General features: G+C 42.2%; 1 protein-coding gene across 3 annotated transcripts in view; it reads left to right on the top strand.

Moving 5' to 3' along the window:
* The first annotated feature begins 2408 nt into the window (after positions 1 to 2408).
* Positions 2409 to 14664, top strand: part of lef1 (lymphoid enhancer-binding factor 1) — a 41695-nt gene continuing 29439 nt past the window's right edge. For 2 of the 3 annotated variants that reach the window (XM_055224689.1, XM_033966732.2), the window contains exons 1-3: positions 2420 to 3224; positions 4839 to 4905; positions 6301 to 6425. In XM_055224689.1, the coding sequence (XP_055080664.1) occupies positions 3030 to 3224; positions 4839 to 4905; positions 6301 to 6425 (387 nt within the window). In that variant the 5' untranslated portion in view covers positions 2420 to 3029. Of the gene's footprint in view, positions 3225 to 4838; positions 4906 to 6300; positions 6426 to 14664 lie in introns of all 3 variants that reach the window. The other variant, XM_033966715.2, reaches the window with a different exon arrangement.

Here is a 14664-nt window from a genome sequence, read left to right as displayed (position 1 = left end):
CAAGCCGGGCTTCTGTACACAGAGCTGTGCCAGCGCCCATAATGCACTGGGACGTTGGGGGAAACAGTCTTAGGTGCTTCTAATGGTGGCTTCATTAAAACGGCTGTCGCTTGTTGCCGTGTCATCAAGACCCAAGCCCAAATCATTTCATGGCAAACAAAGGCCTGCTTCTGCGTGCAGCTTGTTACTGCCATGGTTTTTATGTTTCTATGATAATTTCCTTTGCACAGATGGAACTGTCGTGAAATACATGTGTGGGAATCCATACATTTTCAGACTGGATTTAATCTTTGAAAACAGGTCAATCAAATGACTACAAAAATATAAAGTGGTGAGATTAATGCACGTGTTTGTGTTTGCATCCTCCTGAGTGAAAGTAAAATAAAGCTATTTGGTTTTGTCAACAATTCTTTTTCATAAATTGTATAAAAAATGTAATACAAATACATGCATTAAATTCAGTCAGAAACATTCAACTATCTGAAATCTATGTTTGTTTAATGAAATAAACAGGGTACAGATGTACACCGTACAAAGATCCAAATGCAAAGCAGAGGACTAAACAGTAGCACAAGGCCTGTGATTAATTTAAACCATTTTCACAGCTTGAATCTCATCAGCTCATTCTTTAGGCCTGAGGCCTATCTCCTTTTAGCACCTTAATAGGCCTGTGTACACCACAAATCCTTTTATTTCCCGATCCCCTCATTTTCTTATTTAAACCATATCCAAGGTGAATGCTGAAAAGGCACCAAAAGAAATATTTGAAGAAAGGCCTGTTGTTCCTGTTAGCATGGTTCTAGGCTTTTGTAGGCAGCTAGCTTAAGTTCAACTGTGCCAAAGCAAAAATGGCGCGTAATTAAATTAAACAAGTAGGCTTCTGTAATGAAGTAGAACCAAGTTTTAAAATGCAGGAAAACAGCCAGTTTTCACCTTTGTGCACGTTTCTTCTCTGTTTTGGCTAATGTTAAAGGCTTTAAAGCAGTGTTTGCTTGTTGGGGTGTGCCTGTGTCAAATCTTTCTAATTAACTCTCGTCTTGCGCGCGCTGTGTCGCATGTGTGCGCGTGTGTGAGGCGCGCACGTGACTGTGTAGCGTCGGTGTGTATGTGTAGCGCGTTTGTGCATGTTGTGTACGTGTGTGTATGTGTGTGTAGCGCGTGTGTGTATGTAGTGTATGTGTGTGTGTGTTTCCGCTCTCCTCTGGAATGCAGCCAGTCTCTGTTGAATCCACACTCCGCTTCCAAAGCCCAAAGCCTTTGATCTTTTTTTCGGCGTCTCCTTACCCGGAAGAGAACCCCTCTCTCCCGCTCTCTCAGCTGGGATGAACGCACACGTGGAAATGTTGGCCCGGCTCCACGCTCGGACCAAATTTAGTCATACAAAGGCTCGGGAGCGCGAGGGGAGCAGGGGGGAGCGCGAGGGAGCAGGGGGGCTGCAGAGGGGGAGACCGGGGGGAGGGCGGGGGGAGATGAAAGAGTCCGCCGCCACAAGATCAAAGGCAGCCGCGGCTCCGCCCCGCTAACCCCACCTCCGCGCTTTATAAAGATCTGCCTCTCCATCCCAACTTTGATTCTCACGCAATCTCTCCCTGCTCACACTCACACTCAAAAACACGGTCAGTTTTTTCCACATTTTTCTTGTTTTCTTCTCATTGAACAAACTCATCCTGTAATGTTGGAGGGACATTTCAGCTTTTTGAATGTGCCTAACTAAAAACGAGCCGAGTGCGTGTATGTGCGTGCGCCCTTCATCTGCACACACACACACACACACACCCCCACACACCTACCCCCCCCCCCCCCCCCCCCCCCACACACACACACACACACGCACACGGACCTGGAGCTGTTTGTTATCACATGCTATTTTATAACATTACATCATGAGTGTACGGGTGAGGGCTGGTGGAGGCGATTTGAACGGGCAGAAAGCCGTGGAAAATCACAAGCATAAGCCAGTAGGCCCTATTTGTTGCTCGACATGGCATCAAAGTCCTAATAGGTACACCCCTATGATGCAGCAGGGCTTATATAAACATATTGTTCCGTTGTGAATAGTATTTCATAAAATACATCCACATTATAGCTCATTTTACAGTCGCGAGCCCTGGAAGTTCTGAAACAGCTGCCAAGACGTGCGTAAAATGTTATTTCTCGTTAGCCTTGAAACATCACTCTTCTCTGTTCTTGCGTATTCTTCTGTATTATTTTATTTAGACTGCTATATTGTTTTAACCCGGCTCATTCTTGGCTCTGTCTGGCCGTTTGTTGTGAGCCGAGCCGCGCGGGGTCTCTGTGGAGGAGTGTCAATCAAAGCGGCGGCGCCTTTCATGTCTCCTTCCTCGCGGTGAGTGAGGCGGAGGAGGCGGAGGGCTACATTACACCAGCACACACTGCACACACGGCTTACTTTACGCCGGGGAAGCGCTGTGGAAGCAGTGGGAAGTCGCTCCACGCCGTCGCTATATTTTTGATTGTTTTATAACTTGTGCTTTTATCCCTCATTGATCAGCCGTCCGTCTTTGTGGATGTATTTTTTTAGGGTGAAAGACGCGTCGCTGCGGTGCTGTTTTTAAACTTCAGAAACTGTTAGCGTAGTTGTCGCGTGCATCATCATCCTGGTCGTGTTTTGTTTTTGCTGTTTCCTCACCGCTTGGACCACCGAGGGACTATTTTCTATCTTTATTTTGAATTTGCACTTTTTACATTGAGACTTTTCCTGGAACTTATCAGCTGCGGTGTAAACTCGTGTCCTGCGTGTTTATTTCATTCAAACTGAGGCGTTCTGTGTGACTTTACGTCTGTGCTGAGCGGGTCCGGGGAGAAGGCGCACTCCTGTTGCTCCGGTGAAGCAGACACACACACACACACACGGGTCCGGTCCAGGGGCCGCGTGATCCCGGTGACGCCGCGCACACTTGGCCCGCGCAGGGGTACACGTCCCACTCGCGGCCGGGGGATTTTGCTGGAACTTTTGTCTCGTTTTCAGTTTTTTGTCAGGGAGCAGCGTTGACTAAAACAGACTCAAAATGCCACAGTTATCAGGCGGAGGAGGAGACCCGGAGCTGTGCGCCACGGACGAGATGATCCCGTTCAAAGATGAAGGGGACCCGCATAAGGAGCAGATCTTCGCAGAGCTCAGTCACTCGGAGGAGGAAGGAGACCTGGCAGACATCAAGTCCTCCCTGGTGAACGAGTCAGAGAGCAGCCCCAGCAGTAACGATGTGAGTAATGCTGTGTTCACTGGAGATGGAACCAGGATGCTGCCTGTCCACTGTGAAACTCAGCAACTAAGTTCTGTAAAACACGCCACGTCATGTAATGTACCTTGGCTTTTGTCCCTGGGTTTTATTGAAGTGATTTAGGAAGTGTGTTAGTCTGTTGAAGTGTCTCAGTAGTGTGTGTGTTATGGATCAGTCATCAGTTCAAAAAAAAAAAAAATGTATTTTTTTGTGCATCATGGTTTTTCAAATCTAAAAGATGTTGTAAAAATCTACTGCTCATTTATCCCTATTAAGCCTAAGTTTTTACAGCCAGAATGTCATAACTGAATAGAAAAGGTTGCTTAAAGGCCTGCCCATATTGTGAACAGCTCAGCCTCCAAAGGATGCTCCTGGGCGTTCATCTCTGTGGGTGTATGCCTTACATGTTTTATACCACCTTTTGTGTTGATTCACATTTGTCTAGGATAGTTTAAAAGAGATATGTAAAAAAACAAACAAAACAAAAAACAATAATAACCTCAAAACGAGGCCTTTTGAACCAGCTACATACGTAGAAAAAGTGCAGTCTTCAAGGGCAAAACTGAGGCAATGCTAAATATTTTTGACAGAACTAAAGCCTGTGTAAAAGGCCGACATATGGCTTTATATCGACAGCACTGAAAATGTAATGCTTTACACTTGTTTTTTTTTAAAGATTCACTTAATCTCCATGAATCAAAATAAAGAATAAAAGACACATTATTTATATCAGATTAAAGAATGTGTTTACACTTTGGAGAAATGGATTGTGAAATTCAGATGTTATACTGTTCATTGTTTTGACAGCCATAACATTAGAGAATTGTGATGCCATTTGGTTTATGAAAAAAACATAATTTTTCAATCAGTGATCACATCATAATAATTTTCTGCATGAATTTCATCAGCTGCATGTCGTTAGCCTCATCCACAACTGAAGGCCTAAACCATCCCAGCCTAACTGTCCTCCTTTTACCTATTTACTCGCCTCCTGGAGCTTGCTAATTGCACATTTTGATGTGTTTTTCTCATTAGCCATAGTGTTAATAAAATGTGCACTTTCCGATTTGGACTCTACATGTTTTTGCCATCAAATGTCCTCGAGACGCACGGGACAGAGGCTGAATGTTAATTAGGATTCCAGTGAAGTTCCCTCGCTCAGCTTGAAGCCATCCTGAGGGATGTGGGAATAAGGAGGCCCTTCTCCTAATTTAGATTTGTAAAAAATGTTTATAAGGAAAAGAAGGTTCTGATTATTTTTGTCCTATTTCCAGCAAGCATTTAAAATTCTATTCTAGCTGTTCTCTTACATTTAGATGGAGGCATAAATTTCAAGTCAAAAATGAGACTGGACCTAGCATATTGAAAACAAGTTAATATGAAAGCTCCTCAAGGACATGAGGCTTCATTAAGTGGTTCTTTTGAAGCTCCATCAGCCTTTATAGATAGCAGTGGAGTGTTTATGTTCTGCACTGGGGACACGAGCACATGGACCGGTCCTACAGTGTCTGTGGCCATCTGACCGTGTAACTGCATGTCTGAAGGCTCTCCTAATTGATTCACCATAATTTCATTTTACTTGTCTTTCTTTTGCAGGCAGCTAGACAGTCCCAAATACCACAAGATTCATATCATGAAAAACACAGAGACCATCCGGATGATGGTAAGTGACACAGCCTTGAGGAAACGTCCTGTTAAATCACAATGTTTTATGGGACAGGCCACATGCAATAAAATGAACCGCTTAAACATGTCCATGTAGTTAGAAAAGCAGTGCCCCACACACACAAACACACACACAGAAGCGATCACTCACACACTTGCACGTACTCCTATCAGCACTAGGATTGACCAGGTCGAGTTAGGACATGCCAGGCCAGCATGGAGTGCTAAATAAAAGAAATAAAATGACTCAAAGTGGGGATGGGCAGTTAATCGTATTTGAATCAAAATCCAGATTCAATTGTCAGTTTTATGCATGAGTCTTTTTAATAGAGCGCTCTATAGCCAATCCCCAGTCAGTAAAAGTACATGGAGCAAAAATCAGAGTTTGGACGTAGAAATTTGACTAGTTTATGAATTAAATGCCCATGACAAGTCTGTATTATTTATTTTCTGGAAATTTCTATTGAAAACCATATCTGTTTGTTTGTAATAAGACAATATTAAATCAAATGGAAAATCAAGACTGATCTGTTAATTGAGAAATTAAATAGTGATACATTTTTCTGTCAGTTCACACAGCACAAGTTATTCTGCTGAAATTAACCGAACAACTCACTATCTTATAACTTGTGTTTCTTATCAAGCCATTATCCCAGTATGCTTATCTTTTTTTTTCTTTGCCCAAACCTCTGTCACATGTCACTCTGGGCCTTTTGCTCCCTTGGCCTGTTGTGGTATGACCCCACTGCTGCAGGTCATCATCAGTCCTTAAAGCAGGAGTGTGTCTCCTCTTTGTTCCCCTTTCACTCCACAATAGGGCCCCCCCTCAAACCAAACACGGCCTTGCCTTTATAACCCGATCCTATATGCCGCGCAAATATCCCCCTCCCTTTTTCTTTTCTTTTTTTTTTTTTGCTCCAGGACATGGCACAGCACAGCAGAAGTGGTGAGTGGTGCTACATTGAGGCCTCTTGTATCAAAAAAGGCCCCCTCTTAGGTCAAAGGCGTATAGGGAGCAGTTGGGGCGTCTTCTGTTTTGACACAGTCTGTATGTTGGTCTAATTGGCACTAATTGGCACAAAGGGGCGTCCATTGTTCCGGCGTATAATACAGCCATCCTCTCAAAGTCCGCCAAAGAAAGGACACAAACAAAAGGCCAGGGCCAGTCGCAGCGCGGGTCAAAGCGATCGACAGCGATATCATTACTGCATCAGCACAGCCAGACGTTGGGCATTCCTAGCTGTTTTTCAGTTACACACTGTGAGAGTGAGCTGATTCGTGTTAAGATTTAATTCGGGGCTTTCATGTTCTTGAGAGGTCAAATTACGGTTTTTCTTTGTCTGTTTTTTTTTTTTTTACAAATTGAAATGTGAAATTGTTTTCTCCTCTGCAGCAAAACATCAAGATCTGTATGGTAAAGGCCATCCATACCCAAGTTACCCAGGTTACATCATGATGAGTAACATGGGCAACGATTACATGAACAATGGCTCCCTTTCGCCGCCCATGCCCAGAACGGTCAGTACCAGCTACATTTTTTCAGTTTGAATGCTATTTAGATAAATAAAAAAGCATCTCTTGTAAAGTCCAATTATTTTGGCAACAACAAACACCTGCCTAATTCAGATCAACATGTAGTAAAAAGTTGAAAAGTAAATGAGGAAATGCATTTAAAAGGTTCTGCATTTAAGTTGATGGTTCTTCTATAAGGGGTCATATCTAGTACGGAAACTAAGGAAAAGGCTTGTTTCTCAATTCTGATGTCAATACACTGATACATACATACTTTTTTAGAATTTAAGATTTTTTTCAATACAAAATGTAAGTTTCTTTAAAATTACCATCTGGTTTTACACTAGCTCTGATATAGATCTAGTTTTATCAATAATAACAGATGCAGTCATGAGAGGAAACGTTCTGATTCTAGCCTAATTATATTGTTTAATTCTATAGTAAGAGAAAAATTCAAACCAACTGGACAAAAAATATTTTAAGTGAAAACGTTTTACTTCTCATCCAAGCTACTTCTTCAATTCTGGTGAGATGACTGGTGGACTCTGCCTTATATCTATCAAATAACTTTTTGCCCAGTTGACAGAATTGAATTTTTCTTTTACTATGTATCATGAATGACTGAGGGATTACACAGTCTTCTTTAATTCTATTTAATACAGTCTTTTATTCTCAGTCTGTATCAATATGTGTACCATTTAGTGAAAAAAAAAATCATTGTTGGCCTATAAAAATGCTTAAACTCCTCATACTACACACTGTAATTTAGCCAAACTTGCATCTTCTTCCTTATGAAATGTGTGTCATTCTGTGGTTTAGTACATGCACCCTCATGTGGCAGGGCTGTTGACATCTGCCCCCTTCACGACCTATGCGGGCTTCCAGGACAACCAAGCACATTCCGCCATCCTGCAGCCTGCATTCCTCTTGTTAAAATCATAACCGATGCATGTCTTCACAACCCAAGTTGGATCTGTAATTAGCCCAGTGTGACGGTGTATGAGGCCTTGTCCCATCCAGGGGTGGTGTGTGTGTCTGCAGCAGCTAGATACTGTCCCTTTAACCATATTAATTTCAGGCCAGCTGCATGTCTCCCTCTTTCTTTCTTGGCGGCTTCCTGTGTCTGTGCCATTTGCAAATTTCTCCTCTCTGAGCGGACATAAAACGCAAGGGAGCACCAACAGCTGTCCTTAATAATCCGGTTTTGTCCTTGCATGCGTCTTGATGGCACACGACCAGCCTGTTTGGTGCAGGCCTGCCACAATAATTATTATATTGACTTATTGTTCAGTATATGAAAGCTGGAACAATATTTTTGGGTCTCAGCACTTACCGTGTCTACATTTATTATTTTTTTGTTGTACCATAAGATTTGAGTTTGCAGAGAGCGAATATTAATAAGTAACGTCTTTCACTAATTAGACACTAAACACTAGTGTTTCATTGTGCCATTTATTTATTGCTCATGCTTTTTCAACAATATTATTCATGTATAAAAGAACCTGCTGGCATTATCCTGCTTTAAAGTGTATTGTGTCAGTGGTATAGTAGCTTCAGTGTTATGGATTATGTTTGCAATACACTTGTTGCCAGTGTAGCAATATATCACTTTTTTTTTTCGTTTTTATCGTAACAGACCTACTTCTTGATTCCATCAGGAAATGTATCCACAGCACAGCGCAAACAATCTCCCCCATGGTTGTGTTTTTTCTCGGGGTTTCGTCAGGGCAAACTGAGCTGGGACGTTATTATAAGAATTGGCTTTGCGAGGCAGATGTGATTGTCGGGGGCAGATGCCACATGCTGAGTGTAAAGGCTCTTGATTCACACGCAACTCTATCATGGAATGATGTTAAAATTGCACAGCTTCCCCTCTCCTGCCAAAGTTGTAGAGGGCAAAAAAAGAATAAGTGACATTGTGGAGGGGAATTTGATTGAGTTTTCCTCATGATTCACCGTCACATTTGCAAATAGTTATGAAATGTGGTTGGAGTTGCTTTCCAAATGTTCTTTTATGGCTCATTTTCTTGTCAATTAGATCAATTACTGTATTGTCTCCAGTTGCCAAGTCATTGAGGTGTTTATGGAGCACAGCTGAATGTATGAGAGGATATGACCCCGTCTCATTTGAAGTTGGAGGTGGGCAGTAATAATGACTTTATTTGTTTAACCCTAGAAAGAAACACTTCAGTATTTCTATATCCTGATTTAAGTTTTGTTTTTAGTTGTGCTGTTTATGAGCTGTGAAATAAACCGGGTTGGTTTTATTTCTTTTTTTTCTATTTTGATAGTTGGATTAAATCAATACAGATTCCACATATTCTTTTATAGTGACATTTATTTCTTTTGGAATCACCTACTAACTGCTTGGATCGGTTTGGATTATTTTTGTTTGATGGACAGTCCCTACTAGAGCTGTTAAATCGGTAAGCAGATAATAACAAATCCTAAAACTTGTATCAAAACTAGATACTGATATGGATATGGATCAGTCTGACCTGGATCAGTCACCGGTGCATCTCTAACTCTAATATATACCTTTTGTTCAATTTGCGTACAACTATTATCTTAGAGTAACACTAACACACTCTTTAGTACAATCTACAAGCCATTTACAAGCTATTTAGACACTGACTTTATGCTACAACTTCTCATTTCTCTCATATTATTCATCACAGCTGCTTATTTCAGTATTTTTCTTCAATAAAATGGTATCTTTCTCATATATACACTTTTCTCTTGATGATCCAATAAAAAGCCCGTGTTTGGGGGAAGGATCAGAGTTCTTTGGCTTTTCTCACTGATGTCAGCTCTCCCTCTGCTTCTGCTGCTCCCGGCCACCGCAGCCACAGTATCTGCAGGCCTGCGATCGGTTTTCAGTCAGATCAAAGGCGCATTCTCTCTTTCATTCTCTTCCATCTCCAGCCCACCGCACCAACCAGAGCTGCCCCCCTACCCACTGCCCCCGCCCACCCCCTCCGTCCCTGTAGTTTAGATTGATTTCCATTGACCATGACATTCCTGCACATGCCGTCCAGTCATGATGGGGCGGCCGGGAGTTGGTGATTGTCAGCACATTTTGGGGAAGGGGGGGCGGGGGGTTGGGTGTTTTTGTGTGCTCATAGCTTACCACGAAGAGTAGAGGTTTTAGTGCGGCCTTATAGTGTTCTGTTGCATGTACCAAACCATAATAGAGATTTGAAACATTTATAACCACTTCAAAGAGTCGTGTGGTTATGAATATACTGATGTTTATGGAAATGTATAGATGGTGGGGGGGGGTGTAGCTAAGACCACCTCATTATTGTGATCTTTAAAGGGAATATATAACATAGAGCTCCTACACAATGTATAATGAGTGCAACTTTAGAAACATCATTTCTGCTGTGATGTTTGGAAGGTGGTGGATACAGTTACATTATAGATGCTTAAATACACATTTGTTGTTGTCTTAATATGACCAACTTCAGTATCCTTATCATAAATGGATTCACTCTGCACCCTTATTTTACCATGGTGGCCCCTAGTTCAAGTTCATTATTTATTAGTTTTTAATTTAGTGTTATACTAGCATTTAAACTGCATTTTGAAGATATTACAAGATTGTGTTTTATTGTCTATTCATTCTTAGATTCGCTTGAACATATAGTTTAACTTAGCCAAAGTCCTGCACAATGTCTTCTTGGCACAATATCCGCACTTCCACTAATAGTTGTTAAGACAGACTCTTAAACTGTGTACTTATTTTTATTTGTCTAAAAGTAGCTGAAGATGCTAAATAAAGCGTTACAGACTGGGAATAGCATTGGATCCTTGTGTCATGTGTTTGTTCTGACAATTTATTTAATTTTTTAGGAAGTGTCTCTACTTATTGTTTGATATGTGAACAAAGATAAGTTGGATGTTTTTGTACTATTTTTGAATCAATGGTCTTTTAGCCTCCAGTCTGGATTTAGAAATGACAGCTTCTAAATAAAGAACTCTGATGGAAACACATTTAGAAATGACCTAAAACTTTCATCTTAAATATGTATTCCTGCATAGTTTTACATAAAAAATTATACTAGCTGAACGAGGATTCTGCCAGACTAATTCTAATTAAGAAAATACATAGAACGGCATTGCTATCTACGGTTTCATCTCCCTTCCCTTTTTCTGCGCACTATTTCTCCCTTTGGACCCTCAATTGCAGATACTCTTGGCAAAAAAAAAGCAGGGCTGTGTGGTGGGGGTTGCTGCGCTGCTTTTCCTTTGAAGTAGTGGGGACGTGACGGATCTGCTAGCCAGTGTCTCGCAGCGTGGAATCACTAACCCAGGCTTACCTAACGGGATTTGGTCGGAGCGCTCTGGTGTCCCTCGGTGCCATGTGTGTCCTGAGCTCATGCCCTCAGCGCTACCGTGGAAGATCCCTGTTAAAGAGAACACTACGTTTACCAGCAGACTTCCTTTTCCACCATATAACGTTCTATATCGCAGCTTATGGCACCTCGCGTAGTTTTTGAAGTGTCACTACAGGACAGACATGCTGCGTGAAGTTCGCTGCAGATGAATGTAGCTTTTTGCCTGTAAGCAGCTAAACTCCACATGATCACCGCTTGCTAGTAATAGTCTTAAGATTACACCATGCCTATGTATCGAGGCACCCCAGTTCACATACTTCTGTACTTTCTAGTTATCCAAAACTGCACTCCGTTGATAAGGACATTAAATATATAGTAGGCTTATATAGCAGGCTGTAATGTTGAAATTGAGTTACCATAGCGATAATGCCTTAAATAAAGACACCCCTGCATCTGTCACCTACTTGTCTCCTAGTGCTTTCCTGTAATGTTCCACAGTATGCTATAACCCTTTCCATCTTGTATTTATTCAGTTACAGGTGGGAGTCATCTGCTTGTTTCCATGGAGCTTTATGCCATATTTAACATTTCAGACAAAACAATAACATCTCTTTGGAGAAAAGTAGGTTAACTTTAAGCGTTCTAAATGTATTCATACTAATGATACTGTTGTTAGTGTGCATAGCCCACTACAACACCCACATGTAGAACTACAGCAAGCGTTCAGATAATTTTATGGACATTATCTATCACATAGTCTCACTGGCGTTTCTATCATCTGTTACGCAGCTTCATAAGCTCATGTGATATGGTTGTACATGTAACGACCAGGAGCGGGGACCTCCCACAGAAGAAGCTGTCTTTGTAGCACCGCTGGGCGGCCGTGTTTTATAAATGGCACTGTTAACGCCAAGGTTCTTGTCCTCTGCTGTGGCACTGTGATGTCGGTTGACACATTTACTCCATATGCATACCACTAATGACGCCATGTGGTTGTAATCACCTTATCAGAGCGTTTCATCTCGCTCAATGAGGCTGTGCAGTGTGAGCCTGGACCAGACCACAAGAAACAAGCTGTTGTGTGAGAAGAATGAGAACAGAGCTATAGGTTGGAGTTTCTAAAGGCCATGCACTTGTTAAAATGCCAATCAATTCGTCAAGTTACAAAATGACATCAGCTCTAGCTATTTGTATCTTGTAGCTTTATCCAGTGGTGGAAATGAAATGGTCAACACAGTACTGCACATTCGTTGTCTTTGGTTAATACAAAATACTAATCTAATTGTTTTTATTGTTATAATGTTTGAGATGACAAATGAGGCCTGTGCTGCAGCTCAGATCACTCCACACACAGGCAGCAATATCATTACAAAATAGTTATAACTATAACACAAGATTATCCAAAAAGGCAAAGTAAACCCTTTTGTCCATGATCCTTTGCTCTTTTCTTGTGCAACCAACATTAAAGAAATAATTTGAATTGTTCTGTTAAGCTATTGAAAAGGTAATTGTTGATCTGCATACTGCACTTTATTATGGGCTGATGAATTGTAATTAACTTGTGTTTTAAACGGATTGTGTATTTATGGACTATATTTTTTTCTGTTGTGCAACATTGATGGCAGCAGAAGTGGATATCCCAAGACATATTTCCCACTTTGGGACAATAAAGTTAATCTTGAATCTTGGATCTTTAATCTTGATACTTTGGACAATACCAGCGCTAGTGACTTGTACGGGTTTTGAGTAAAGAAAAATTAACTTGAGCCTCTTTGCAATACCAGAACCATCACTGTGTTCTATAATAATATCATATCGTCTAATATTTTGATGTACATGCTTTTACTTGACCCTCAGTATCCCTCACCCTACAGTATGACACTCTTTGCCATGTGCCATGCCATTGACTCGCGCTCAGCTTATCCAATCTAGCTGCACAGCCTGGAGCCAGTTCAGGCCTCAGTGGTCCCAAATCTGCCCCAGCCACAACACCTGCTCAGAGGGTGTCACTCTTCACCCACTGCCTGCTGTTGATCTCTGGGACTCTGGACAATGCCTCACCAAGGTTGTCCCTTAAGCCTAGAACAGTGTTGCTGGTATGGATGGGAAGTTCCCTCTCAGGGCTGATCTGAAAGTCTGGTGCCGTGAAGTGTCTTCAGAAAATTATGGCAAGCTGTTGCCAGGTGAGAAAAAGTTTGACTGTAGAATACCATTGCTTTGGGTGATGTTAAATGCAGTGGCTTAAATCCTTTATTAGCCAGCCTGACTTAAAAGTGTACATCTGTTACATCTGGTCTTAGTACCCTTATGTCCTTAAATAGAGTTGTAAAATGAGTAAAAATGAATAGTTCTATTGAGTTGGTTGTGACAGCTTGTCGATGTGTATAGAGGGGAGCAGTGTTCCATCCTGTAAATGGCTGTGTGAGGAACTATAGGACCACAGGAGTGAAACATGGGTGCAAATCTACTCACTGTGTCCAGACTTCAGAGGAGCTCAAACAGCTCTCACTTTGTCCTGCTAAGGAACTGAGCAATGATCAATAGCTGCTCTGTTGTGTGAAGTTGGTCAGTCCGCACCGCGCACTCTCCCTCCCTCCTCTTTGCTGTTTCATATTTTCAGAAGCTCATTATTTCTTTCTGCTCTGGGTGTGAGCTCTAAAGAGGCTCACATGCAATGTGTATCTGACAGTGCTGAAATATTAATGGTCCCCAGTGTAGGAGGTTGATCTAGGCCTGCATAGTTACAGTACAAAGGGTGCCTTCTCGCCACTAGGCTTTATTAGCCAAGCTGTTAAATGAATAGATGGATATAGTCAGCGGTCTTCTGTGTTTTTGCTCTGAACATCAAACCACTGTGTTTTCCGTCTAGCCATTTCTAACAAGGCTATCCAACACACACACACACACACACACACACACACACACACACACACACACACACACACACACACACACACACACACACACCAGAGCACATGGACATAAGAAGTGCACTGTTGAGTTTCTGTGGGAGGACAAAAAGGAGGGCTTTGCTATCAGTTCATTTTGTGTGGTCTCGGTCATAAAAAACACACTGTTCTTTGACTGTGAAAAAGCCTGTCTTTAATTTTTGGGAAGCCCATAAAAGTTTGTCGCCCCTTTCATATCGGCTGTGGAATTGAAAACAAATGCTACATTCTCCCCTCCTCTCCTTTGAACTGCCCAATTATGGAGTTGTGAAAATAAAACTCGGGTCTGTAGAGCTCGTTGCCTCCTTCTTTTTCTTTCCTTCTCACTCTTTCTTCCTCTTTCACTTTCTTTTCCTCCTCCTCCTCCCTTGTTTTTGAAGAAACCAAGGGGGATCACTGATGTCAAAGTCAAAACCAAGAGCATTAAGAAAACTGGCGAAATGCAATACAGCTGCAATCCGACATGACGCTAGAAAATAGGGCTGAGGAGCAGAAAGCCTCTCTCCCGTATTCCCAGGGCGCGCAACTGCTCCCGGCCTTGGCTTTGATCTCTTCAAAGCCTCCTGCCTCCTACTAGATGGAGAGTCTTGGCTGCCGCTCGTGAGCGCTGGAGAGGCAGGGAGGGAGGAGGAGATGTTTGGGGTGGAGGGGTACGATGTCTTTCCCTTTCCTAGGCTGAAATCAATCACAGTGCCGAGACAATTATGTGTAATTCAAGCCCGTTCAGATTAGGAACTCTGAGACACACAGGCCTGACCAGCAGAGGAGTCACCAGGAATGGACGAGGGCACTTGAGGGAAGGAGGCTTAGAGTGCAGAGGAAGAGGTGCTGAAAAGCAGGCTGCCATGCTGCTGTCCAGCAGAGCAGAAAATCAGAGTACAATGGAGTGATTACACTTGCAGATGTAGCCATATTCATGACGAACTGGATGGAGAGAACAGAGGGAGCGGGGAGTGC

Source organism: Periophthalmus magnuspinnatus, chromosome 1 (assembly GCF_009829125.3).
Source record: "Periophthalmus magnuspinnatus isolate fPerMag1 chromosome 1, fPerMag1.2.pri, whole genome shotgun sequence".
NCBI classification, from domain to species: domain Eukaryota; kingdom Metazoa; phylum Chordata; class Actinopteri; order Gobiiformes; family Gobiidae; genus Periophthalmus; species Periophthalmus magnuspinnatus.
Note: the sequence above shows the minus strand (reverse complement) of the source record. Positions and strands in the feature narration are given on the sequence as shown.